This window comes from Eretmochelys imbricata, chromosome 12, assembly GCF_965152235.1.
Source record: "Eretmochelys imbricata isolate rEreImb1 chromosome 12, rEreImb1.hap1, whole genome shotgun sequence".
NCBI classification, from domain to species: Eukaryota; Metazoa; Chordata; order Testudines; family Cheloniidae; genus Eretmochelys; species Eretmochelys imbricata.
The window spans coordinates 5,469,924-5,497,620 of record NC_135583.1 but is presented as its reverse complement, the minus strand read 5'-3'; the positions used below and the strand labels follow the sequence as shown (position 1 = coordinate 5,497,620).

The 27,697-nt window shown below is 57.2% G+C and overlaps 1 protein-coding gene across 1 annotated transcript; it reads left to right on the top strand.

Annotated features, from left to right (window-relative positions):
* The first annotated feature begins 242 nt into the window (after positions 1 to 242).
* LCAT (lecithin-cholesterol acyltransferase) lies at positions 243 to 27,086 on the top strand. The gene is made up of 6 exons (XM_077831333.1): positions 243 to 396; positions 13,327 to 13,483; positions 18,572 to 18,687; positions 22,809 to 22,904; positions 23,339 to 23,563; positions 26,443 to 27,086. The coding sequence occupies exons 1-6, from the start codon at positions 243 to 245 to the stop codon at positions 27,084 to 27,086; spliced, it is 1,392 nt and encodes a 463-aa protein (XP_077687459.1).
* The last annotated feature ends 611 nt before the right edge of the window (positions 27,087 to 27,697 follow it).

Here is a 27,697-nt window from a genome sequence, read left to right as displayed (position 1 = left end):
GCCCACTCTAGGTGTCTCTGCTTTTGGGAGGCCGAGGGCTGGTTTCCAGGCGAGCCGAGGGCCCTTGGCTGCAGCGGGAGACCGGGGACGGTGTGTGCACACAGTCACTGCCCTCGGCTCTCCCTCCCCCGCCCAGCCGTCCCCCTGCGGCTCTCCCCTCCCCCCCGCGTCTCCTGGCCCGACCCGGTGCTCTGATGAAATAAAAGGGTGTTTGCTCGGAGGCACAGAAGGCTGGACCTGCCATGGGGCGCGCAGGCTACGGGGCTCTGCTGCTCGGGCTGGTGCTGCTGCGGCTCCCGCAGCCCACGGCCCAGTTCTGGCTCTTCAACGTGCTCTTCCCCCCCAGCGCCACACCAGAAGCAGCACCCTCCAACAGCACCCCGCCCGTGGTACTCGGTAAGGTCACCCCCCCACGGCAGCATGGAGACACTCCCTGGGGGCTCTGCTTGTGGGGGGGGGCAGCCTGCAGCCAGCGCTCGGAGAGCTTTGCGGGAGACGGAGCAGACCAAGGAGCCTGGCCTGGCCAGCTCAGGACAATCCTTTGAAGGATTGCTTCATTCGCTGCCAGGTGCTGCCCTCACAGATCAGGCAGGGCTCTGCCCTGGGACCAGCCTGGGGACCGGAGAGCTGGTGCGGGGCCTTCCTTGTTGCTTCTCTTTCTCTCCTGCTGTTCACGGTTATTCATCAGTCCCTCTTCCTCAGCCGCGGCCCCTGCCTGTCCCTCTCCGTGAGCCACTCCCTGCACAGCGCCCCCTCCTGTCCCTGGGTCACTCCCCGTGCCGCGCCCCCTGCCTGTCCCTCTCCATGAGCCACTCCCTGCACAGCGCCCCCTGCCTATCCCTGGGTCACTCCCCGTGCCGCGCCCCCTGCCTGTCCCTCTCCGTGAGACACTCCTGCACAGAGCCCCCTGCCTGTCCCTGGGTCACTCTCCGTGCCGCGCCCCCTGCCTGTCCCTCTCCGTGAGCCACTCCCTGCACAGCGCCCCCTGCCTGTCCCTGGGTCACTCCCCGTGCCGCGCCCCCTGCCTGTCCCTCTCCGTGAGCCACTCCCTGCACAGCGCCCCCTGCCTGTCCCTGGGTCACTCCCCGTGCCGCGCCCCCTGCCTGTCCCTCTCCGTGAGCCACTCCCTGCACAGCGCCCCCTGCCTGTCCCTGGGTCACTCCCCGTGCCGCGCCCCCTGCCTGTCCCTCTCCGTGAGCCACTCCCTGCACAGCGCCCCCTGCCTGTCCCTGGGTCACTCCCCGTGCCGCACCCCCTGCCTGTCCCTCTCCGTGAGCCACTCCCTGCACAGCGCCCCCTGCCTGTCCCTGGGTCACTCCCCGTGCCGCGCCCCCCGCCTGTCCCTCTCCGTGAGACACTCCTGCACAGAGCCCCCTGCCTGTCCCTGGGTCACTCCCCGTGCCGCGCCCCCCGCCTGTCCCTCTCCGTGAGCCACTCCCTGCACAGCGCCCCCTGCCTGTCCCTCTCCGTGAGCCACTCCCTGCACAGCGCCCCCTGCCTGTCCCTGGGTCACTCCCCGTGCCGCGCCCCCTGCCTGTCCCTCTCCGTGAGACACTCCTGCACAGAGCCCCCTGCCTGTCCCTGGGTCACTCCCCGTGCCGCGCCCCCTGCCTGTCCCTCTCCGTGAGCCACTCCCTGCACAGAGCCCCCTGCCTGTCCCTGGGTCACTCCCCGTGCCGCGCCCCCCGCCTGTCCCTCTCCGTGAGCCACTCCCTGCACAGCGCCCCCTGCCTGTCCCTGGGTCACTCCCCGTGCCGCGCCCCCTGCCTGTCCCTCTCCGTGAGCCACTCCCTGCACAGCGCCCCCTGCCTGTCCCTGGGTCACTCCCCGTGCCGCGCCCCCCGCCTGTCCCTCTCCGTGAGCCACTCCCTGCACAGAGCCCCCTGCCTGTCCCTGGGTCACTCCCCGTGCCGCGCCCCCTGCCTGTCCCTCTCCGTGAGCCACTCCCTGCACAGCGCCCCCTGCCTATCCCTGGGTCACTCCCCGTGCCGCGCCCCCTGCCTGTCCCTCTCCGTGAGCCACTCCCTGCACAGAGCCCCCTGCCTGTCCCTGCGTCACTCCCCGTGCCGCGCCCCCTGCCTGTCCCTCTCCGTGAGCCACTCCCTGCACAGCGCCCCCTGCCTGTCCCTGGGTCACTCCCCGTGCCGCGCCCCCTGCCTGTCCCTCTCCGTGAGCCACTCCCTGCACAGAGCCCCCTGCCTGTCCCTGGGTCACTCCCCGTGCCGCACCCCTTGCCTGTCCCTCTCCGTGAGCCACTCCCTGCACAGCGCCCCCTGCTTGTCCCTGGGTCACTCCCCGTGCCACGCCCCCTGCCTGTCCCTCTCTGTGAGCCACTCCCTGCACAGCACCCCCTGCCTGTCCCTGGTCACTCCCCGTGCCGCGCCCCCTGCCTCTTCTTCTCCGTGAGCCACTCCCTGCACAGTGCCCCCTGCCTGTCCCTGGGTCACTCCCCGTGCCGCGCCCCCTGCCTCTTCTTCTCCGTGAGCCACTCCCTGCACAGCGCCCCCTGCCTGTCCCTGGTCACTCCCCGTGCCGCGCCCCCTGCCTCTCCCTCTCCGTGAGCCACTCCCTGCACAGCGCCCCCTGCCTATCCCTGGGTCACTCCCCGTGCCACGCCCCCTGCCTGTCCCTCTCCGTGAGACACTCCTGCACAGCACCCCCTGCCTGTCCCTGGGTCACTCCCTGTGCCACGCCCCCTGCCTGTCCCTCTCCGTGAGACACTCCTGCACAGCGCCCCCTGCCTGTCCCTGGGTCACTCCCCGTGCCGCGCCCCCTGCCTCTCCCTCTCCGTGAGCCACTCCCTGCACAGCGCCCCCTGCCTATCCCTGGGTCACTCCCCGTGCCACGCCCCCTGCCTGTCCCTCTCCGTGAGACACTCCTGCACAGCACCCCCTGCCTGTCCCTGGGTCACTCCCCGTGCCGCGCCCCCTGCCTCTCCCTCTCCGTGAGCCACTCCCTGCACAGCGCCCCCTGCCTATCCCTGGGTCACTCCCCGTGCCACGCCCCCTGCCTGTCCCTCTCTGTGAGCCACTCCCTGCACAGCGCCCCCTGCCTGTCCCTGGGTCACTCCCCGTGCCACGCCCCCTGCCTGTCCCTCTCCGTGAGACACTCCTGCACAGCGCCCCCTGCCTGTCCCTGGGTCACTCCCCGTGCCGCACCCCCTGCCTGTCCCTCTCCATGAGCCACTCCCTGCACAGAGCCCCCTGCCTGTCCCTGGGTCACTCCCCGTGCTGCGCCCCCTGCCTGTCCCTCTCCGTGAGCCACTCCCTGCACAGAGCCCCCTGCCTGTCCCTGGGTCACTCCCCGTGCCGTGCCCCCTGCCTGTCCCTCTCCGTGAGACACTCCTGCACAGCACCCCCTGCCTGTCCCTGGGTCACTCCCCGTGCCGTGCCCCCTGCCTGTCCCTCTCTGTGAGCCACTCCCTGCACAGCACCCCCTGCCTGTCCCTGGTCACTCCCCGTGCCGCGCCCCCTGCCTCTTCTTCTCCGTGAGCCACTCCCTGCACAGTGCCCCCTGCCTGTCCCTGGGTCACTCCCCGTGCCGCGCCCCCTGCTTCTTCTTCTCCGTGAGCCACTCCCTGCACAGCGCCCCCTGCCTGTCCCTGGTCACTCCCCGTGCCGCGCCCCCTGCCTCTCCCTCTCCGTGAGCCACTCCCTGCACAGCGCCCCCTGCCTATCCCTGGGTCACTCCCCGTGCCGCGCCCCCTGCCTGTCCCTCTCCGTGAGCCACTCCCTGCACAGAGCCCCCTGCCTGTCCCTGGGTCACTCCCCGTGCCGCGCCCCCTGCCTGTCCCTCTCCGTGAGCCACTCCCTGCACAGAGCCCCCTGCCTGTCCCTGGGTCACTCCCCGTGCCGCGCCCCCTGCCTGTCCCTCTCCATGAGCCACTCCCTGCACAGAGCCCCCTGCCTGTCCCTGGGTCACTCCCCGTGCCGCGCCCCCTGCCTGTCCCTCTCTGTGAGACACTCCTGCACAGAGCCCCATGCCTGTCCCTGGGTCACTCCCCGTGCCGCGCCCCCTGCCTGTCCCTCTCCGTGAGCCACTCCCTGCACAGCGCCCCCTGCCTGTCCCTGGGTCACTCCCCGTGCCGCGCCCCCTGCCTGTCCCTCTCCGTGAGCCACTCCCTGCACAGAGCCCCCTGCCTGTCCCTGGGTCACTCCCCGTGCCGCGCCCCCTGCCTCTCCCTCTCCGTGAGACACTCCTGCACAGAGCCCCATGCCTGTCCCTGGGTCACTCCCCGTGCCGCGCCCCCTGCCTGTCCCTCTCCGTGAGCCACTCCCTGCACAGCGCCCCCTGCCTGTCCCTGGGTCACTCCCCGTGCCGCGCCCCCTGCCTGTCCCTCTCTGTGAGCCACTCCCTGCACAGAGCCCCCTGCCTGTCCCTGGGTCACTCCCCGTGCCGCGCCCCCTGCCTGTCCCTCTCCGTGAGCCACTCCCTGCACAGAGCCCCCTGCCTGTCCCTGCGTCACTCCCCGTGCCGCGCCCCCTGCCTGTCCCTCTCCGTGAGCCACTCCCTGCACAGCGACCCCTGCCTGCCTCTGCTTCGCTCCCTGCACTGCACCCCCTGCCTGTCTCTGAGCCGCTCCCCATGCCGTGCCCCCTGCCTGTCCCACTTCCTGAGCTGTTCCCCATACCGCACCCCTGGCCTGTCTCTGAGTCACTCCCCGCGCCACGCCCCCTGCCTACCCCACTTCCTGAGACGCTCCCTGTACAGCCCCCCCGCCTGTCTCTGAGCCGCTCCCCACACTGCGCCCCCTGCCTATCTCTGAGCCACTCCCCACACTGCACCCCCTGCCTTTTCCACTTCCTGAGCCACTCCCCGCACTGCGCCCCCTGCCTGTCTCTGAGTCACTCCCTGCGCCCTGCCCCCTGCCCGTCCATGTCTGTGAACCACTCCCCACACTGCACCCCCTGCCTGTCTCTGAGTCGCTCCCTGCACTGCGCCCCCTGCCTGTCCATCTTCCTGAACTGCACCGGGCCCCCTGCCTGTCCCTGTCTCTGAGCCACTCCCTGCACAGCACTCCCTGCCTGTCCCTCTTCCTGAACAGCTCCCCGTGCCGCACCCCCCTGCCTGTCCCTCTTCCTGAGCCAATCCCCACACTGCATTGCACTGCACTCCCTGACTGTCCCTGAGCTGCTCCCTGTGCTGTCCCCCCGCCTGTCCCTCTTCCTGAACCGCTCCCGGTGCCTCACCCGCTGACTGGCCCTGTCTGTGAGCCGCTCCCTGTGCCACACCCCACACAGCTCTCGCATGTGAACTAAAGGGGTACACTTCAGGTGGAGCCGAGGGGGTCTGGTCCCGCAGTTTGCCAGTGGCTTACACAGTTATTGGATAGAAAGCACTGTCCCTGTCCCACAGCAGAGTGTTGGGGCTCCGGACTCCTGGGTTCCAGTCCCGGCTCTGTGTTCTAGTGGTTTGAAGTTACAGCGATTAAAGACAGCACAGCCGAGCACATAGATTTGGCACATTCGGTCTGAATGGCGGCGTGGTGGCAATTTGGATCTGCCCTATTGCTTCCTCCACTGGTGTGACATGCTGGAGCTGGGGCTAAGTGAGAGGAGTTGTGTAGGGCAGCATTTGGTGACAGAAGAGTTGGCCTGGACCTAGCAAAGGGGCCGGCAGCTGAACAAATGGAAAGAGGTCCTGCAGCCACTGACAGCATGTTATCCCATCTGGCCCCTGGGGGCTCTGTTAGTGCCATGGGCCTGTGGTTAATTATACCTTATTTCCAGTCTGAATATGTCTAGTTTCAGTTTCCAGCCAGTGGAATTTGTTCAAAGAGCCCCCTGTGATCAGAAATCGCCTTCCCACGTGGGTACTTACAGACCATGGTCAAATCACCTCTTAACCTTCTGTTAGCTAGATTGAAATACTTGAAGTCTGTTACCGTCAGGCAGGTTTTTCGAACCTCTGATCATTCTTGTGGCTATGCTCTGAACCCGTGCCAGTTTTTCAACATCCTTTTTGAAGTGTGGACAACCACTGGACACAGAATCCAGTAATGGTCCCACCGGTGGCATATACAGAGGTAACGTCACCTCCCTACTCTGCCCTACTTGTGTGGCACTTACCCTCTTAGCCAAAGCCTCGCCCACCCCCTAGCTTGGAAGGAGCATTCACACGCTCCACAAGGGAAGGCAGCCAGACAGGCCTGCCCGGTCACATCACCCGGCTGGGCTGGCATTTTTTGTGGAAGCTGCTGTGCTGTTTGTTCTCACACTGCTGCTGGACTCTGCCCTGTTTGTCTGACCCCATGCACAGCTGGGAGAGGCTGTGTTTGATGAGTGACGTCCCAGTGCAGAGACCAGCTTGAGCTGGAGTGGGGAGAGCATCCGACTGGAAGAGACCTGCTGGGTCACTGAATCTAGTCCCTGCTACCACAGGCAGCCCCGTCATATCATCCCACTCACAAAGCTCCAGCTTCAAACCAGCCCCTCTCAGCACGCCTTTGGCTAGGCTAGGCGAGCTCTTCCAGTCTCCTCTCATAAGACAGGCCCAGCAGTCCCCTGATCATCCTAATAGTTCTTCTCTGCACCTGTTCCAGCTTGAATTCATCTTTCTTGAACACAGGTGACCAGTCCAGCCCACACTAGTCCAGATGAGGTCTTACCAGCGCCTTCTACAAGGGCATTAATACTTCCCTATCTCTCCTGGAAATGCCTCGCCTGATACATCCTAGAACCGCCTGTCTCTGCAGTCAGGGTGTGGGAAGAAAGCCCTCAGTCTGTGGTCATGTGTGTCTGAAAGGCCACCCCTGGGATGCTGCCATCTCCCCTGAAGGGCTGGCATGTGGGTGGCATGTTCTGTGTATTTGACATGTACTGACATGCGAGAAAACACCATTCTGAGCTCCTGGGTGAGCAGTATGTGGGAGGCGTGTTGGAAGCATATGATCAGCATATGAGAGGTGAGTGGGAGGCGTTCGGGAGGTGCCTGGGTGGCATGTGAAGGCTGTGTAGGACATGTCTGGGCAACATGCCAGTGGCGTGTGGATGGCATATGGACAGCATGTGGGAGGTGTGTGGATGGCGTGCAGCCTCTGAGCAAGTCTGCCCGCAGTCTCAGAATCCCAAATGCACTGCACACGATTGGCGGGGGAGGGGGGCAGCTGTTCAAGGCCAGTAGTGTGCTTCTGCCCAGCCAGTACCAGTGACTCACTAGGGCAGGGCAGGCCCCGAGTCGCTGCATCTCTCTGCCTCCCCACCAGGGGACATGGCCTCGGCCCCACCAGCGACAAGGCCAGCTCACCTCCCCAGGTGGGGAAATAACTTTGGCCCTGTGATGAACTCAGGTCAGGCCTGGGGCTATACGGGAGAGGCAGTTGGAGAGGCAGCTGGTAACACTGGAGCGATGGGGGCTGGGAGTGCCATGCTGGATCGAAGCCTGGAAAGCTGCAGCTGCAGGTGAGTGCTGCAGGGCGCAAGCTTGGCTCCTGTGGGGAGAAAAGGGAGTGTTGAGATTGAAACTCAGCTCCGGGATGGGGGTTGGGGACTCCCGGCTCAGGGAGGGAGAGAGGCTGAACTGTGACCCAGCTCAGGGACACAGGGCTCGGAGCTCCAGGCTCAAGGAGAGGGAACTATCTGAACCATGGAGCTGGCAGTTGAAGGGCCTAGAAGGGCTAATTGAGTAAGGACTAAATAAACTAGATCCAGCTCCAGAAGGAAACTATTTTTAAATGCTGTGGCCTGGTTGGAGCATTTGAGGAGACAGCTGAGACAGGAAACTGAGGCAGCATGCTGCGGCACCACCCCAGGCTACAAGGAGGGGCTTGGAAGGTGAGTGCCCAGTCACACTGTCCAAGTGGGGGAAAAATGCTGCCCCACACAGGTCATATGTCATGGCATGCATTGACGACATTATCATCTCCAGGCAGAGCTGGGAAGACCATCTAAGGCACGTATCAGTCATACTACAAGCCCTTCAGGAGGCAGGCTCACAGCCAACCTGACCAAATGCTGGCTGGTCCGGCGAGAGGTGACCTACTTGGGCTACCGAGTAGGAGAGGGGTGGTTGAGATCACTCACTGACAAAGTGCAGGCTCTGGTGAAATGTGCCACCCCGCATGACAAAACACCAGGTATGCTACTTCCTTGGCCTTGTGGGGTACTACCAGCACTTCATACCCAACTTCGCCACCATCGCAGTGCCCTTGACAGACCTGGCAAAGAACATCAGCCCAAGGAAGGCTCCATAGTTGGTGACCTGCGAGAGGACTTCCCAGGAGCTAAAGGAGTAGCTGAGTTGAGAACCCATGCTCATCCACCCTGACTTCACCAAGAAGTTGACACTCCACACAGAGGCCTCCGAGGTGGGCCTAGGCACAGTGCTACCCCAAAACACTGACGGGGAAAAACACCCGGAGTGTACCTCAGCAAGAAGTTGTTCCCACGAGAAACCACCTACTCGGTCATTGAGAAGGAGGCCCTAGCAGTGAAATATATCAGAGGGATAAATACCGGAGAGGGAGAGGAATTATTTAAGCACAGTACCAATGTGGACACAAGAACAAACGGATATAAATTGGCCACCAGGAAGTTTAGACTTGAAATTAGACGAAGGTTTCTAACCATCAGAGGAGTGAAGTTTTGGAATAGCTTTCCAAGGGAAGCAGTGGGGGAAAAAGATCTATCTGGCTTTAAGATTAAACTCGATAAGTTTATGGAGGAGATGGTATGATGGGATAACATGGTTTTGGTAATTAAATATTCATGGTAAATAGGCCCAATGGCCTGTGATGGGATATTAGATGGGGTGGGATCTGAGTTACCCAGGAAAGAATTTTCTATAGTATCTGGCTGGTGAATCTTGCCCATATGCTCAGGGTTCAGCTGATCGCCATATTTGGGGTCAGGAAGGAATTTTCCTCCAGGGCAGATTGGAAGAGGCCCTGGAGGTTTTTCACCTTCCTCTGCAGCGTGGGGCACGGGTCACTTGCTGGAGGATTCTCTGCTCCTTGAAGTCTTTAAACCACGATTTGAGGACTTCAATAGCTCAGACATAGGTGAGAGGTTTTTCGCAGGAGTGGGTGGGTGAGATTCTGTGGCCTGCGTTGTGCAGGAGGTCAGACTAGATGATCATAATGGTCCCTTCTGACCTAAATATCTATGAATCTATGAAAAAAAAATGGGCCATGGATGCTCTGAGGTGCTACTTGTGGGGGAATGAATGCCTTTCGGCTAGTGACAACCATGTGTTGCTACAATGGATGAACACCATAAAAGACACCAACCCCAGGATTATGCGGTGGTACCTCTCCTGGCAGCCGTACAGCTTTGAAAGCCTTCCCCGGGTAGGTTAGGATCATGAAAATGCAGATTTTTTCTCAAGAGATTGTGGGCACAAGAACCACAGGACCGTGCCCCGGCACTGATTCTGAGGGAGGGAGGTGTGACATAGTGTATTAACCCCTCACTGGACAGGAGGGGAGTAAGGAGCAACTCTGGGCTTAGGAGGCCCCGCTTCTCCTCCCCTGCTGAGCATGGTCTGGTTGGAGGCAAGGTTTAAAAGGCAGCCGGACAGCTCAGTCGGGGCTAGGTAGGAAGTGACTCAGGGAAGCTGACTTGAGGCTGATGCAAGGCACCATGGGTGAGCAACAGCCTCCCAGGGCCCTGGGTCAGAACCCGGTGGAGTGGGATGGCCCAGGTGCCCCTACCCCACCTGAGAACTGCACCCACAGGTGGAGCTGCTGCCCATGGACTGAACCCACTAGGTGGGGTTGCTGCTGAGAACTGTACCCATTAGGCAACGCTGCCCTCGAGAGCAGTATCTAGTAGGCGGGGCTGCCACCAGAGATGAGCCATTGGGTGGGCCACCTTGGGCCCTAACTGCTAGGCAGGAGTCGCTGCCTCCTGTCCACACACCATCGTATGTGTCCGTCTGCGGTGACAACCTGACATGACCGCAGGGCAACCTCTTGGGACCCCACAGCTGTTTGCAACCTGTGTTCCCCTTCATAGAGAAGCACGGAATCATTTTCATGAAGTGCTGGTAGCTCTTGTGACCCAAAATCATGCTGAGTTTTTTATTTTGCCTTATGCGTCTCTTTCTACATCTGCAAGTCCCCAGTGACTCTGACGTCAGTTTCTAACAGAGCAGGTACTCTTGCTTTCAGTTTTCAGTTGGATAAAACGTCAGCAGGTGACAGCCCATGCTTCCTTGGTGCCTTGCCATAACTTAACATATGGGTCAGAGTCTGACTCTGCAGCCTTTTTCACTCGGCACTTTACAGTTCTGACACCATCTTCCATCTAAACCCCTGGATCAGAGACTGTGGGGACTAGCGGTTACACATCTAAACCTGTACCTCACTGCAGACTGCTAAAATTCACGCCCACTAAACCACAGCCTGTTGTCAGGCATTAGCATGTCAAATATACCATGGCTAGCAAAAATAAATCTGATATGCACAATCACCTGCTTACCTGTAATATCTTCTTGTAAGGCTGTTTTAGGGAAGTGACAATCATCGTCTAGGACAAGTGCAAAGTTTTTTCCAGCCAACGTACACATTTCCTGCCATGCTCCAGGGGTCCAGTTTTTCCTATGCCACAACATAGGCTCTTTGGCTTGACTTAGCTTGTATTTTTGGTATATGCAACAAGCCTTGACAGGTTCCTCAATGTCACTGTTCATTTGAGGCTTGTGTAAAACATCTCTGGCCCTTCTCCTAGGGTTGTCAATCCCTAAATGATCTTCATGTATCCTTTTTAGCATAGTTTTCTATAACACCTTAGGAATCACCATCCTGGTGCCTCTAAACAGGATCTAGTAGTGACAAACCCACTTCAATTGGAAACAGCCTTCATTACTTTCTGCAGGGTCTCAGCCTGAGCCATAGGTGTAGCAAGCACAGTCCATGTTGCATCTGAGATTGGACAGTCTTTTGTCACAGGTCCCTATCATGACCTGGTTTCTTATCAGGTGCTCAATTAGCCCCCCCAAATGGCAAGACTGGCTCTTCAGTCTTAGCTCAGCCACCAACTTCTCTTGGATTCACTTTCTTTTCGTTCTCTGTGTTTAAAAACATCTCCCTTAGGTTTCATTTTGACTTGGAGGGCACCACGCCTCACCTTTCTGTGCTACGGTGTCATAGTTAGCCTCCCCCGCCTGAGCAAACCGTGCTTCAGAACCGGCTGCTGTCGGAAATAAGGCTACCTTCTGCTTTGCTGGGGCCCATTGCCCGCAGATAGAGTCAAGCTCGGTTTAAACCTTCTCCAGCTGTTTCAGCTCTGGTGGGGCTTTGGCCTGCTCCATTCTTCTCCTCAGGGTCTCTGCTCGGTTTGTGTTATCGCTGGTACCACACGGGGTTCAGTGATCACGCAGTGCTTGTCGGAGCACTAGCTGCCCAGCACTGCATAACCCGTGCCTCTGCACACTCCAGCTGGCTCTGGCCAGAGCCTTTACAGGTACACTTCCCCACAGGCTGGGCTTCACTCATGGAACCTCCCTGCTCCCTGGAGCATCAGCAGGGCCTGGCTTGGAGTTCAGTTGCTGGACCCCGGGGGGCTAGAACTGAGGCCCAAAGAGGTTCTGGGTTTCTGACACTTCCACATTGCCATGGGAGGCTTAGGTAAGGTGATCACAGGAGGACGCTGTGAGGCTGGGCTCAATGGGAAGTACCACCCAGTGGGACTGGAGTGGCAGCCCCTCACAGTCCCCTGGTTGGCCGATACCAGTATATAAACCAGGAAGCCATGACGGGGAGCTGACTGAGTAGCCCAGGCTGCCTGCCTGCACTCCAGACCCTGTGCGCTGGCTTCTGGCCCTGGTTTGTCCTCGACTTTGCTATTCGATTGCACCTGGTGCCTGATCTCCTGGTAACCCTCCTGCTCCCTGGCTCTCAGTTCGCCCTCTGAACCACCTCAGACTCTGACCTCCGGTACCCGATCCCTGCTCCGACCAATAGGTCTGACTGCCCTCGTCCCAGTCGTGACACCGTAACAGAGACCATGGCTGCCGTGCTGGATTCTCACTGTAGCCAGAGCGGCCTCCTGCCTCGTCCCCTCGTGTGCCTGGGTTGGTCTCTCCTTGGCCCTGTGGGGAGACAGCCCTGGTGTCCCAGCACCCTAAGCCCCCCTGGATGAGTTGGTGTCCTAGGACAGTCCATGCCATCAGTGAGACTCAGCGCGGAGTCTCTGAACAGGCCGGGAGCGCTGCGGACCCAACTCCGGACCTGAGTCTTCAGTCTTGTCTGCATCTCCAGGCACTGATCCTCGGGTTGCCAGCCCACGCCCCCATCAGGCTGCTGGCAGGAGCTCTGCCCAGCCCGCCGCCCTTGAGCTCCGTGATAACCTTTGGAGTCCCAGTTACAAATTCCCTTAATAATTATCTAATGATCTTGTGTGACATTGTGTCCCGGCGAGCCTGGGGCTCTCGAAGGCCAGACAGCATAGCTAGAGGCCAGGTGGTCTGGTGGCATAGCACACAGATCGATCACCCACCCACAGCTCTACTGGTGCCCTTCAGCCCCAACTGCAGCCACCCAGCTCTGCCAACAGCCCTCCGTCCCCACCTAAGGGCCCCCCGCTTCACCAGCCCTGGGCTGCTTTCCTCCTGCCAGGCTGAACTGGGGAGGAGTCGATTAGCCCTGGCAGGCACCCCAGCTCCACTGACCGGTCACACTCTTGCTGCCAGCTTTGCGCCACTGGCTTTTCTGAAGTCCCCATAACGATTGACTAGTCCCGCCCCTCCCCCAGTGTTTTAGGGGACCCAGGGATGCTTGGCCTGTCAAGTGGTTTTGGGGTTCATCCGGGAGAGGCTCCAAGTGACACCCAAGTGCTGCCAGGGGGAGCAGGCCACCACAGCGCAGCAAGAGCCTTTGGTCTGCACCCGTGCCCAGAGAGACACCCACGTCGGGTTTCAAACCAGGGTGAGCTGCACCCATGTAAGTCACTCACTATTATACCAGTGCTGCGTGTCTACACTGAGGAGCTGCAGGGAGGCAGCTACATTGGTGCAACTCCTGTGCAGCCGTGCCCATGCGGGGGGAGCCCCAGCCTGAGCGCATCGCTGCCTGGCACCCAGGTGGTCCCTGCCCCCTACAGGTGTCCCGGTCTGAACACGTCCCTGCCTGGAACCATGCAGTCCCCACCCGCCTAGGGGAGCCCTAGCCTGAGGGAGCCCCATGGTGACACTAGGCAGCAGAGATGGGTTCTGGCAGGTGCAGCCCTCCTGGCACTGCCCGTGCTTCCTGAGCCACCCTTGGAGCACCCCGGGGCCTGCCGGCCATAGGGCTGCTGTGGACAGACCTCAAGCAGCAGAGCCCAGGACCTGTCGTGCTGGGCACTGGGGTCTGACTGACTGCTTCCTCTCTGTCTCTGGTGCCCGCAGTGCCCGCGTGCCTGGGGAACCAGCTGGAGGCCAAGCTGGACAAGCCGAAAGTGGTGAACTGGATGTGCCACCGCAAAACTGAGGACTACTTCACCCTCTGGATCAACCTGCACATGTTCCTGCCGCTTGGCGTCGCCTGCTGGATCGACAACACCAGGTTCCTGCCCGACCCCACCCCGGAGCTCCCCTTGGAGAGTCCCTGCGAGCCCTAGCTCGCTGGTGCTGGGCCAGCTGGCCCCATAGCCCACTGGGGACAAGGGGAGCCCTTCAACTGCCCACCCACCCAGCGCCTTCCACCTCGCCATTGAGTGTTGCCCTCCCTCTATACTCGCAGCCGCATCAGGCCAGGTCCATCCAGGGGGTCTGAGATGCAGCTAGTCAGGGCTGCGGGGGGACACAGCAGCCAGGGCCTCCTCGAACTCTCAGCTACCTCAGCCAAGACAGGATTCTCCTGGGATTGTCCTGCGAGTACGGATCCGTGACACCTGCTCAGAGCCCCAGGGCAGGAGCCCTGGCCATGGCAGCCTGCTTGGCCCAGAAGCTGCGCCGGCTCCTTGCCCTGGGGACTGAGCCCCACGAATGCAGGGAGCAGCATGGGAGGGGGTCGAAGTGCAAATAAAGAGCTCTGCTGCACTGGGTGAGAGGTGGGAATCTGGAGAGTCCCCTGAGGACTCAGCTAGTGCTTGGGGTAAAAGCCCTGCAGCCGGGAGGGACAAGGGAGCTGGGAGGGCCACAGTGAGACACAGCACCCCAAAGAGCAGCAGCTCTGCCCCATCCCTCTGTAGGACCCTGGTGAAGCCATACCTGAAATGCTGCATCCCCTTCTGGGCACCTCCATCCCAGAAAGCCATCCCCAGGTGGGAGCGATGGAGAGGGAAGCAGAGAAGGTTCACAGCCGGGAGGGATGGGCTCTGGGGAAGGGCAAAGTGTGGCCACTTGGCTGGGACTGGGGGCTCCTCAGAGGGACATGGTGAGGGTCTGCGAATACCCAAAGAGCAGGGAGACGGTCTGTAGAGTGAGACGGGGTGTGGCGAGGCCTAGAAACGAGCACTAGGAAAATGGAAGTGGAATTAAGGAAAGTTCCTGGCCCGTGACAGCTCCCAAGGGCTTCGCTTGGGACTCTTATAAATATAAATCTTGCAAAGGCAGGCCACTGATCTCTGATTAGCCTAAGTCATTGAATTGTTTCTTAACCTCCGTAGGTGTTATGTTCACAGCATACAAACTGAAGTTAGAGACGGCTTTATTTCTTAGCCTCCAGAACCCTAATGCACCGAAACCAGAGAGAGACAAAGCAGGCTGCTCCCTCAGGCAGAGGCCCAAATTGCTCTAAGTCAGCTCTTTGCAGTCTGGCTGCTGAAGACCCCGATCACACACTTCCCTACAGTGCCCCCTAGCCTGCAAGCAGGTTGGGGCAAACCCCTGAGAATGTAAAGTGATAGTTTATAATTTTAACAGAGTTTCCAATACACCATTTTAGGCCCCGATTCTGTGTCCTCCCATCTGCATCCAGTGCAGGGTCGGGAGGACTGAGGGCACAGGGGATGTAAGCAGGGTCCTGTTGTTCCCATGCAGAAGAGATTCGAACTCTCAATTTGCATGGAGAATACACTGCCTCTTCACCAGCTTCCACCCCACCACCTGGGAGCAAGGTGCACTTCCTGGAGATCTGCAAGTGAACCCATTACCTTGTTTTAATGGGCCTTTTAAGAAATGTTCTATATCTGACCCTTTTCCCATAGCCCTCTAGTTCCCAAATGGCTGGTTTGTTTTCGGTCAGTTTCCATGCCACTAAAACTTACCACCAACATTCCTTCACTGCACATCTAAGGAAGTTAGGTCGTAATTAAGCAATATCAGTCGGTGCTTTTCCTATCTTAGTCACTATTTGCCCTTACTCCCATTCCTGGCAAAGCGTCTGTCTCTGCATTCCTTCCCCGAGGCACGCTCTAGGCCAGGCTTCGCACTCTTCCAGCCTCTGCCCAGCGCTGTGAGGGTGTTCCACCACACTGGTGCAGTCTGAAGGGGCTCAGCAGGTTCTGGGGCTGTCAACAAAGACAAAAGACGTGGACAGACATGAGCTGCCCCAAGGGGGGCAAGGCTCTCTCTTCAGCTCCTTCTGGAAATCTGTGGCCCCAACGGGGCTCACAGGCTAATACGGAAGAATAGGCCCATCAAAAGTGGATCAGCATTGTGCTCTCCTTTCCTTCAGGGAGGAGTTGTAGGACAGTGGCCAGCTGAGGCGCTCCGGCCTTGCTCCAAGGGCTGAGGACCAAAGATCTGCTCTCCCATCAGCTGTGCTGGATTTGCCCTTTTTAAGCTCCCTCTCCAACAGGTGTGATGGGATGGGGCCACTCGAGCTCACAAGAGCTCATTAATGCTGTGCTGCCCAGTGTGGGGTCTATATACCCCATCACAGGAACCAAAGCTACCAAATAGGATTGAAGATTTAAAAACTAGAATGATGTAAAATTAATATGGCCCACATTACGTGGATTAAAAACTGGCTAACTGATAGGTCTCCAAATGTAACTGTAAATGTGGAATTGTCATTGAGGAGGTATGTTTCCAGTGGGGTCCTACAGGGATCGGCTCTTGGATCTACGCTATTTAAAATGTTATCAGTGGCCTGGAAGAAAACATAAAATCATCACTGATCAAGTTTGCAGGTGACCCAAAAATCAGGGAAGTGGTAAATAATGACTAGGACAGGTCACTGAGTCAGAGCGATCTGACTCTCTTAGTAAACAGGTAAACTTAGCCATATTAAAACGCAAGCAAACACTATGTTTTAATGTGGCTAAACATAAATGTATATATCTAGGACCAAAGAATGTAGGCCGCACTTACAGGATGGGGAACTCTATCCTGAGAAGCAGGGACTCTGAGAAAGATTTGGGAGTTGTGGTAGATGATCAGCTGAACATGAGCTCCCACTGCGACGCTGTGGTCAAAACAGCTAATGCAATCCTGGGATGCATGAACAAGGGAATTCTGAGTGTGAGCAGAAGGTTATTTTCCCTCTGTATTTGGAACTGGTACAACCACTGCTGAGATCCTATGTCCAGTTCTGGTGGCCACAATTCAAGAAGGATGGTGATCAGTTGGAGAGGGGTCCAAGAAGAGCCATGAGAATGATTAAAAAATAAGAATCCCTGCCTTGTTGTGATAGACTCAAAGAGCTCAATCTATTTAGCTTAACAAAGAGAAGGTTACAGCCTGTAAGTATCTACGTGGGGAACAACGATTTAACCATGGGCTCTGCAATGTAGCAGAGAAAGGTCTAACACAATCTGATGGCTGGAAGTTGAAGCCAGACAAATTCAGACTGGAAATAAGGTGCCAATTTTTGACAGTGAGGGTAATTAACCGTTGGAACAATTTAGCAAGGAGCGTGGTGGATTCTCCATCACTGGCAATTTTTAAATCAAGATTTTATATTTGTCTAAAAGACCTGCTCTAGGAATTATTTTGGGCCAGTTTTTGTGCTCTACAGGGGGTCACACTAGATGACCTAAGTGGTCCCTTCTGGCCTTGGGATCTGTGAGTCTGTGAAGACGCTCATGCCTGCAGTAAAGACGGACACTATGTAGCTAGTGGAAGAGGCGTCCCTAGCAGATAGCTGCTGTTTCCCTTTGTTTCCAACGGGACTGGTGCCACAAGCTGCCCTTGGGGAAATGGCTCCCATTCCTTAGAGGTTTTGCTGGAGTAGCTCTCTGCCTTCACTGTCAGAGCTGGACAAGCCATTGTTTTAGCAGGTCACAGCAGCTCCTCTAGCTTGGTGATAGAGGCCTGGGCTGGGATCTATTCCTGGCTCTGGGAGGGGTGGGGACTAGTGGTTAGCGCCAGCACGCGGAATGGTAACAAGTCTGCAACTGGGGTCGGCTGTCAGAGACCTGGATTCTATTCCCAGAGCAACTAGAGATCGCCCCAGTTACCGCATTTGTGCAAGAGGGAGGCTGGCTCTTACCTACCCCCAGGTGTTGCTCAGAATCAGGGCTGTGACACACACGCAAATGTAAACCGAGGTGAGAGTTGACCTCACGGTCTCCTGGCTCCCACCACAGTGCACCTTCGCCAGGCTGTTTTAATGAGGACGGCTTCCCCCTCCCTCAGATCGGTTAAGCTGTGGTACACTTGAGGGCTCTGCTAGCCGTGCAAAAGCGAGGCTGCCGCTGAGTCGAGATCGCCAGACCATGGCTCTGTGTTTGCAGCGGGTCTGAGGCCGCAGACGACGCTCGGGGGAAAGGGCTGCCCCCTGTGTTCTAGGGTTGGGAGCTGTGAGAAGAGGGCCCACGTGACAGAGCTCAGCTCGGCTGGGGAGAGGTGGCCAAGGTTCCCGGGCCTGAGACGCTCTGAGTTCCAGGGCCAGGGGCTCTCCAGTGTCTGTTAACGCTGTGCAGCTTGGACAGACTCCTCTGCTCTGAGAGCCAGGCCTGGCCTGGCGGGCACAGGTCAGAGATCAGCACTCGACAGGCTCCCCGGCCCCGGAGCACAGGCTCCATTGTGCTGGAGTTGGGAAGAGTAGAGATGGATTCACCAGGCCTCTCCGCGCAAGCAATTAACCCCCTCTTCCCTGCAACCTCAGACATGGGTACTCCCTCCTTGTCCCCACACGCCGGAGGGGGAGTCCAGAGGGCATCCCTGCCCCCCCCGACCCAAAATCCTCCTACATAAACAAAACAGAACCTTCACCTCGGAGGGGTCAGCCTGGGTCAATCTGGTCCCCCCTTCCCGCCACGGCAAACCCTAAAAAGCCAGGAAATGCCAAGTTATGGGGCACCTCTTCCCCATCTCCTAACCCCACACAGCAGGTCTCCTGCATTGTCACCAGGGATTTCTGCCTCTAGCTGACCAGGACTCATCTGTGCCCCTTGCAACGCACCTGACCTGCTCTAGCTCACCTGGGAGGGCTGGGACCGATGCAGGGATCCCTAGGTGAGATCCTCTGGCCCAGGATATACAGACTGGTCACAATGTGCTCCTCTAGCCTTCACACCCACGAATAATGCAAAATCTTAACAGCCACCTCATCGGCTATTCAGGGCTGACACGTACCCTGCAGCGAGCAATGGGCCCTAGAAACAAGCCCTATTCCCAACTCCCATCCCCAATTCCCAAGCAGGGTGTTTCCCATGCGGGATGGGGGTTGCCTGGATTTCTGTCCCCACCCAGAGGCCTCGCCTTTGCGCCCTGGCAGGGTGGATCTGCCACCCACCTGCCATCTCCTGTCCTGTCCTTGCAGAGTGGTGTATAACCGGAGCACCGGCAAGATGTCCAATGCGCCTGGGGTGCAAATCCGTGTGCCCGGCTTTGGCAAGACCTACTCCGTGGAGTACCTGGACAAGAGCAAGCTGGCAGGTGAGGGGTGCCCTTTTCGGTGTCCAAGGCAAGGGGTCCTCATGGCCTGGGGGGAGCTCCCAGGGTGCTGATCCTGCTGCTGGTGCCCAGCAGTAGAAAAGGGTCCCTGCCTGCTGCAGGATTTGCCCAGGCCTGGCTTTGCAGGGCTCTCTGAAGCCCAGGACCATTACCCCTTATCCCTGAGTCTGTCCCAGCTCTGGGACCCTTGCACAGCCCAACCCCACAGCCGGGAGCGGGCAGCAGGAAGCTGAGAGCCAGCGGATGCAAGATCTCTGCAAAGCCCATGGTGCAGTGACCCGCGTCTGAGAGGAGAGGGCCATACAATGCCACTAGGCATAACCATCCCAGGGAGTGAGGAGACCCAGAGCACAGTGCCCAGAATGCACTGAGCCAACGCCTCTGGCCAGAGGGACTCAGACACTGGGCAGGCCAGGCAGGAGCTTGCCCACAGCCCAGAAGTGGGGAGGAATGCAATCTGGGTGAAGGGCCAGAGTCCCCTGTGATGCTTTGGGGTTCAACCCTGACCAGTGAGAGGCTATGTCACCACCTGCCCTGCAGCTGTGGGTGCCTTGAATGCTCTGCCATGTGGCTCACAGCCCAGACACCCACAGCCAGCAGACAAGCCAGCAGGTTACACCCTGGCTTCCACCACCCAGTTAATTTCTGCAAGGTACCCCCAACCCTCGCCAGTCCCGAATTTCCCCCAACCCATCTGCCCTGCACTGCCCAGCCCGCTCCTAGAGTGCTCAGAGAAGTAATTAAGTTTGCTTCTCCTTTAGAGAGACAGTAAACAGCAGCTCGTTCATTTTACTAGGGATTGTCTGACACTCTTAAGTCAATCACAGCACTGTCAGTTCATATTAAAAGAAAAACAAGCACATTACACAAAAAGCCATAGGGCTAAGTGCAGGGCCGGATTAACACAGGGGCTTTAGGGGCTGCAGCTCTGGGCTAAGGGAGGCCCCAGCGCAGCAGGGCTCCAGCAGGCTGCCTGCATGCCGTGGCCCCACGCCGCTCCCGGAAGCGGCTGGCTGCTGGCACGATTCTGTGGCCCCTGGCAGGGGGGAAGGCAGCTCCGCACGCTGCCTCCACCCCAACACTGTCCCCACAGCTCCCATTGGCCGGTTCCTGGCCAATGGGAGCTGCGGGGGAGGCACTTGTGGGTGCGGGCAGCACACAGAGATGCGCTGTCCCCCTTCCCACAGGGGCGTGCAGAGATGTGTCAGCAGCCAGCTGCTTCCAGGAATGACATGAGGCTATGGCAGGCAGGCACCCTGCCTGAGCCCTGCTGCGCCACCAGCCGGGAGCCGCCCGTGGTAAGTGCCTCCCAGTCAGAGTCTGCACCCCACACCCTCTTCCGCACCCCGATTCCCTGCCCCAGGTCAGAATCCCCTCCTGCACCAGAATCCCTCCCAGAGCCTGCACCCCTAACCCGCTCCTGCATCCCAACACTGCCCCAGCCTGGAGCCCCCTCCTGCACCCAAACTCCCTCCCAAAATGAAACGAATATAACAGCTGTTCTAAGGTAAGAAGCAGGCTATTTTGAATTAACTTAACTATATTCTGCATATTTTAAGACTGAAATGTAACCACAGAACAGCTTTATGTTAATTAAAGGCAAGTTTCATATAGCGTTAATACCCTCGATGCCATAATTGCGATAATTTTGTTTTAAATTAGGAAAAAAGACTTGTATACAGGGGCCCCACAACATCTAATAGCTCTGGGCCCACAGAAGAGTTAATCCGGCCCTGGTTAAGTGACACCAAGTAGAAGGGATACAGACAGGAAGGGTTACAAGCAATCAAAAGCAAAAATACGTTTCTGAGACTAAAACGTAATTCCAGCAAATGACAGTCTTTTCTCACCTCGCCTCAGCTCCCAAAGATTGAAGGATCCAACATTCTGTGATTTCAGAGCTCTGGCTCTTAGACCCTCACGTGATGGATGCTAAAATGGCTTTTTCTCTCTCCTATCATGCGCCGTCAAGTGGTCTTTCCCCACGAAATCTCCTGATGGCTTTGTTTACCTTTCATGGAAATGTGCCTTCGTTGTCTCTGCCTGACCACCAGATGAGCAAATCCACGTTTCTTTCTCTGGGGCAGACCGGGTTATGCACTGCTTACCAAACACATGTTAAGAACATAATTCTAGCACACATTTATAACTCTGTGTACGCACCCCGTACATACACCACATACTGAGTGTCGGGACCAGGGTGTTACCAGGTTGTATGTACAGGTTATGACAACGGTGAGTTAGGTAACTGTGTCTCAGGCCTGACACAGAGCAGTCTGTCACCCCTCCCATAGGATTAGCCACTGGCTACTCCACAGATGTTGGTTCAAAGTCCCCCTGAGCCCACAGACTGGGGGTCATGTTTCCTGCACTTAGCATTCATGCCCCCCTGGTGGTTGCTTCTCCCCCATCTGGGTCACCCAGGCCAGTAAAGGGTTCTGCCACCCCTAAAGGTGTGAAACCAGGTCTCTTATCATCTTGAGTCTTCTTTACTCACAGCAGGGTGCTGGCCCCCGGCTACCCTCAGCTGTGCCAGTGTCTCACTGCACCCTACAATTTTTGGGTCACAGAACTGTCCAGTTGTGCCTCAGTTTCCCTGATTTCAGTGGCATTCTGGCCCACAGCTGTGCCAGAGTCTTACCACTCCCAGCACTCTTCCCTGTTCTCAGTGGGGCATTAGCCCACAGCTATTTACCTAAATATGACAGGGTCCCCCACTCCTAGCAGATCCTGCCACAGACACACTCAACCCTGACTCGGTTTCCCCAGTGAGGGTTTGCCCCCTTGACCACTGAGTCTGGCCGTGGCAGGCTTGTACCTGAGTCCTCAGGCTCAACCCTGTCACATTGTTACAGAAAACAACACACCAAAAAATCACTTCCCACATTCCCCCAGTCAGAATCCCAGAGTAACCTTTAGTGTCCAGAATGCCTCAGGCTACAGGCAGAGTGATGGGGTCCATCATACCCACATCGGGTGGTCTGCTAGCCCCTGATCAGGCATGCCATTATGTCCTTCCTCCTGGGTCCCACGGGTGAGACTTGCCCCTCCTCTTCTGTCTGAGCTGCCTGCATTGGGCCTGGTCAGCAAGCTTCCGCTGCTCCAACTCTGCCTCCTCACTCAGACGCCTGGCCTCCAGCTCCACGCGTCTCTCTTCCATTAGCAGCCTTTTCCGCTCCAGCCTCCCCAGCTCTCACCGTCGCTGCTGCCTCTGCTGGATCCTCTGCAGAACCGTCTGCTTGGTCTCCTGCGTGTCCTGTAGGAGAAAAAGGGACCCCCTCTGGTTTGGAGCAAGTGCCCCATCCTGCCTCATGGCATGTGAGTGTGGTACGGCCATTGGCACCAACAGCCAGCATCCAAGCACGCAGGACAGGGTATCTGCGGCCAGGTTTTCTTTTCTCTTTATGTGTCATATTCTTGCAGTGTCATGCTCCACCATAGCAGCTTGGAATTGGATCCCTTGGTTTTGGGCAAGCAAACCAATGGGGAGTGGTCAGTTGGGACCCTGAACTTCTTGCTAAAGAGAAGCTGCCCGAGTTCCTATGGCCTAACAGGGGTGGTTTTGTTAGTTTCCTTTGACTGCATTAGTTCTACACCTAAACCAACATCTGGTGCATCTGTACAGAGTTCAAAATCTGGACTAGCCAGAATAGGGTTTTCTTCACCTTATTGAAACCCTTGTGACACACTACACCTGCGTCTGGCTTTGTCTTTGTACAGTTTCCAAGAGGCAAGATCAGAAAGCATCCATAATTTCACCTACAGCTTTGTGACACACATTTCACAGTGGTATTAATGACCAGTGTGTTATTAGATTCCAAACGATATATTACATGTCACTGTTTAAATAAATATCATGACAACAATGCGTGGCCAAGGACCCCCAGCTCCCACACTATGTCTGCACCAGGAAATGCTATCTGTCTCCCCCAGCTCTCTCTCTCGGCTGCCCCCAACTCCCATCCTATGTTTCTAGAGCCTCCCAACCCCCACCCTGTACCTCCTTGGACCCCACAATCCTTGCCCTGTATCCCTGGGGATCCCCCCAACCTCCATGCTGTCTCTCTCGGGGTCCCCCCAGTCTCTGTGCTGTCTCTCTCTAGGTTACCTACACACCCTGGTGCAGAACCTGGTGAACAATGGCTACGTGCGGGACCAGACAGTACGGGCTGCCCCCTACGACTGGAGGATTGGGCCCAGTAAGTGCAGGGTTGGGACCAGCTTCCGCCTCAGCCCAGACAGACAGGGAGGGAGGCAGAAGGGCACCCACCCTGGCAGCTTGGCGCCCAGGGAGAGCCCCGTGCCCAGGAGGGAAACCAGGCCAGCAAGCCTGACGGGGAGCAGGGTGAGAGAGCCTGAAAGAGACACCCTTGAGGGGAAGGGGGGCCCTGCTGTGAGAGATGTGGGGGGAGGGAAACCAGCTGGGAATGATCATATAGTGCGGGAATGGGGGGACCCCGCAGGGAGTGATCCTCTAGTGGGGGGGCCTGTCTGAGTGCTCCCCAGTGCGTTTCCTCTGCTGCCCCTCCGGTCCAGGCCTGGGTTGCTGTGTCTCTCATTGTGCCGGGTTCTAGGGAGCTGCTCCTGCTGGCCATGGCTGCCCTGCCCCAGCACAATGCCCCTCTCTCCCCAGACCAGCAGCCCGAGTATTTCCAGAACCTGAAGGCACTGATTGAGGAGATGCATGACACCTACCAGAGACGGGTCTTCCTGCTCGGACACAGCATGGGCAACCTCAACATCCTCTACTTCCTGGGGCAGCAGCCCCAGGCCTGGAAAGACCGGTTCATCGCGGGCTTCATTTCCCTCGGTGCCCCCTGGGGCGGGGCCGTCAAGTCCATGCTCGTCCTGGCCTCCGGTGAGTGATGGCTCCCACTGTCCACTTCCTGCCTTCCTTTCATGGAGTAGTGAGGAGGTGGGAATCTGTTGTAGAGCCCCCAGGGTGGTACAGGGTGGGCAGGGGGCTGCAAATGGCTCCATCGGGAGCTCGCCAACCACCTGGAGTCTGACCGCACTGTCCCTGAGGGAGCACAAGTCCAGTGACAGGGAGCCCACCCAAGGTTTGCTATGGGTAGCGTTGCTGCACTGGCCAGGGACGAGCACGTCTGAGCAGGCAGGGGAGGAAATGCCTGCCGTAGGAAAGGAACAGTAAAAAGACTCCCGCTGAAGCTCTACCTGCTATTCCCTGCACGTACCACGCACACCCTCCTCCCAATTCACTCCACTTACAGCTCCTTGGGAAACAGTTCCCCCACCCCAGAATAGCCCCTTGCCTGGTGTTTAGGGCACTCAGCTAGGATGCAGGAGACCCAGGTTCAAGACCCTGCTCTGCCTGATTTGGGGGGACTTGAACTAAGCTCTCCCTCCTCCTAATCAGCAGGCAAGGGGCTATTCTGGGGCAGGGATCTCTCAGGCTCTCCTGTTGATGTTCTTCTACTTTGTATAAATAATCCCTGGGCCAGAGACACTGACTCTCTAACCCTGCATAAGGGCACTCCCCTGGAACGGCAGAGACGTGAACCTGTGTCTCCTACATCCCAGGTGCACACTCACCCCAATGGCCTACAGAGCCTGGTGGTTTTGTTCTCTGTCTGGCTTGATGACTTGTAGTTATACAACGTGGCCCATTGGCTGATCTGGGGTAGGTCTCCCTCCCCACCAGACATTCCATCGTGCACCAGAGTCCTCTCCTGATGAAGGCTGTGTCACAGCCAATACGTTCCTGCAAAGAGTCCCCATTGAAACAAATCGACATTTCCCGACAAAAAACATTTTGTTGAGAGTTTTTTGGCCAGCCCTAGGCCCACCGTCCCTCACCATTCCCACACACCCAACCCTGCCAGCACAGCCAGTCCCCCCTCCGTTGTATCTGTACCCTTACCCAGTATTGTAAACCCCAGAAGTTCAAAAATCATGACATTTAGAAAAAAGACGTGGGTGCTTTTCCTTTGCCTGCTGGTGTCTGAGCCTTTAGGACTGTGTTAGAGTCACATTTTCATGCCTTTCTCCACAGCCAGGAGGGTCAGAAACTTACTTTTGGTTTAAAGGACGCTGACATTCTCTGGAATAATCACAGGATTCCAGGAGCAGGGTCTTTCCAAAATACACCAAATATGGCAAGACTTGCAGTAAAACCAGGGGAGTTGGCTCTCCTGCCCAGCACCCTTGGAAACACCCTCCACCCGCAACACACACACAGCCGGCTCAGAAAACCTAACACAGGCTTAGGACCCTTTCCCCTCCTGCTGGACACCCAGCACCACCAGCTGAGAAACTCCCCCGGCACAAAACCCTTTCCTCACCCGCCCCCAACACACACACTTCTGGTTGGGCTTAGAGAAGCAGGGGGGAGGGATAGCTCAGTGGTTTGAGCATTGGCCTGCTAAACCCAGGGTTGTGAGTTCAATCCTTGAGGGGGCCATTTGGGATCTGGGGCATTGGTCCTGCTTTGAGCAGGGGGTTGGACTAGATGACCTCCTGAGGTCCCTTCCAACCCTGATATTCTATGATTCTATGATAAGCAGGGACAGATGCCCAGCAGGGAAGGACTGTGGCTGTAAGGAGTGGTGTGTGTGATTCATAGGGAGTGCTCTCCCCTTAGATAGTGACAGGTTTCAGAGTCATATCAGCAAAAACAACGAGGAGACCTTGTGGCACTTTGGAGACTAACGAATTTACTTGGGCATAAGCTTTCGTGGGCTAAAACCCACTTCATCAGATGCATGGAGTGGAAAATACAGTAGAGAGATATAAATACACAGAATATGAAAAGCTGGGAATTGCCTTACCAAGTGGGGGGTCAGTGCTAATGAGCCAATTCAATTAAGGTGGAAGTGGGCTATTCTCAACAGTTGACAAGAAGGGAGGAAAAATCACTTTTGCAATGGTAATGAGTTCAATGTAATCAAGGTGACCCATTTCAAACAGCTGACAAGGTGTGAGTATCAGCAGAGGGAAATTAGTTTTTGTAGTGACCCAGGCACTCCCAGTCTTTACTCAGGCCTAATTTGATGGTGTCCAGTTTGCAAATTAATTCCAATTCTGCAGTTTCTCACTGGAGTCTGTTTTTGATGGGTTTTTTTTGTTGAAGAATTGCCACTTTTAATCTGTTATTGAGTGTCCAGGGAGATTGAAGTGTTGTTCTACTGGTTTTGAATGTTATAATTCTTGATGTCAGATTTGTGTCCATTTATTCTTTTGCACAGAGACTGTCCGGTTTGGCCAATGTACATGGCAGAGGGGCATTGCTGGCACATGATGGCATATAGCACAAGATATATATAAAGCTTATGCCCAAATAAATTTGTTAGTCTCTAAGGTGCCACAAGGTCTCCTCGTTGTTCTCCCCTTAGAGTTAGTGCTGACCCCAATGCCCCAGTGCAGTGCTACCGGGTGCTGTGCTGCAGCAGGGCAGGGTGCTCTGTAGGGGGCGCCCTCCCCACACACTCAGGAATGACCCCGGTGCTACAAGGTGCTAAGAGTTGTGCTGCTGGATGTTCCATCATTTGAATTAGCTAATAATCCAATAGTTTACCTCAAAACAATATTTCTCTTGGCCGCCTGCCCTGAATTACAGCGCACCTGTTGAGCAGCAGCCTTGCCCCTCCTCCTGCCCCCCCGAGGTGGCTGCATTTCAGCAGTGAATGATCTCTGTATGTATAGTCTGTACACTGCTTTGGGACAGCTGTTAATTTTGCTAGAGCTGCTGTTCCTGATGAGTGCCTGTGTGAATTGCAGGAGATAACCAGGGCATCCCGATGGTCACAAACATCAAGCTGCGTGAGGAACAGCGCATGGCTACCACAAGCCCCTGGATGTTCCCAACCAACATAGCCTGGCCCGAATCGCATGTCTTTATCTCCACACCATCCTACAACTACACGTACCGGGACTACCGGCGCTTCTTCCTCGACGTCAACTTTGAGGATGGCTGGTACATGTGGAATGACACCAAGGACCTGCTGAAGGGGCTGCCTCCTCCGGGTGTGGAGACCTACTGCCTCTACGGCACGGGCCTCCCAACAGTGGAGACCTACATCTATGACGAGCGCTTCCCCTATGAGGACCCCGTGGACGTGGTCTATGGGGACGGGGATGACACCGTCAGCACCCGCAGCATGAAGCTGTGCAACCGATGGGACAAGCAGCAGAAGCAGCGAGTGCATGTGGTGGAGCTGCCTGGAGTGGATCACCTCAGTATGGTTTTCAACAACCAAACACTAAGCTACATCAATGAGATACTGCTGGGCAGCTTGCAGGCCCGTGCGGAGGAGCAGGGAGGGAATGGGAAAAAGACCCTCTTCCCACCCAACCCAGAGCCAACACGGGCCAGGAAGAACCTCTCTGGTCAGAGGGCCACTAAGAACCCCAAAATGAACTGAAGGCAGCTGGGGATAGCTTTGCTTCTGACTGGCTGCCCTCCAGCAAAGGGTTCAAATCCAAGTGCCCGTGGAGGGCAAAGCAGCACCCACTCCTGCTCTGACTGGCTTTTGTATTGTGAATGGTGATTAATTACACATTAGAGGCTTGTTACTTGCATATTAGCAGATGGGTAATTAACTACATTGCCAGCTAATTCCATCCCGCTGGCAGGTGTCACCATGACACTGCCATCACTGGCCTGCTAGCGTAACGCCGACAGACCCCGGTTGTTGGCAGGCGGGATCGAACCTGGGACCTCTGAAGTTTAGTGTATGATCCTCTACTGCATGAGCTACAAGCCACGTGGCTCTTAGCCAAGGCTGTAGCAGACTCATTAATCTTCAGGTAGTCTAGGGGCCACTAGGCAGAGACAGAGCACCACACTCACCAGGCCACTTTGGCCACAGGGCAATCCCAGCCTGTGCCAGGTCTGAGCTCTGCCCCCTTGGTCCCTGTGCTGGGCTCTGCAGCAGGCAGGCTTGGATTTGCACTCAAGAAATCTGCGCCCAAGGGGCGCTGCAAATCAGGGGCCTTTGTGGGGCCTCTCTGAGAAGCTGAGCTGTTCAGCTCA

Excerpts from the sequence above, each read along its gene's own strand:
- LCAT (XM_077831333.1), top strand. The coding sequence starts at position 243 with ATGGGGCGCGCAGGCTACGGGGCTCTGCTGCTCGGGCTGGTGCTGCTG. Across the intron at positions 18,688-22,808 it reads GGACAAGAGCAAGCTGGCAG|GTTACCTACACACCCTGGTG; the intron begins GTGAGGGGTGCC and ends GTCTCTCTCTAG. Across the intron at positions 23,564-26,442 it reads CATGCTCGTCCTGGCCTCCG|GAGATAACCAGGGCATCCCG; the intron begins GTGAGTGATGGC and ends TGTGAATTGCAG.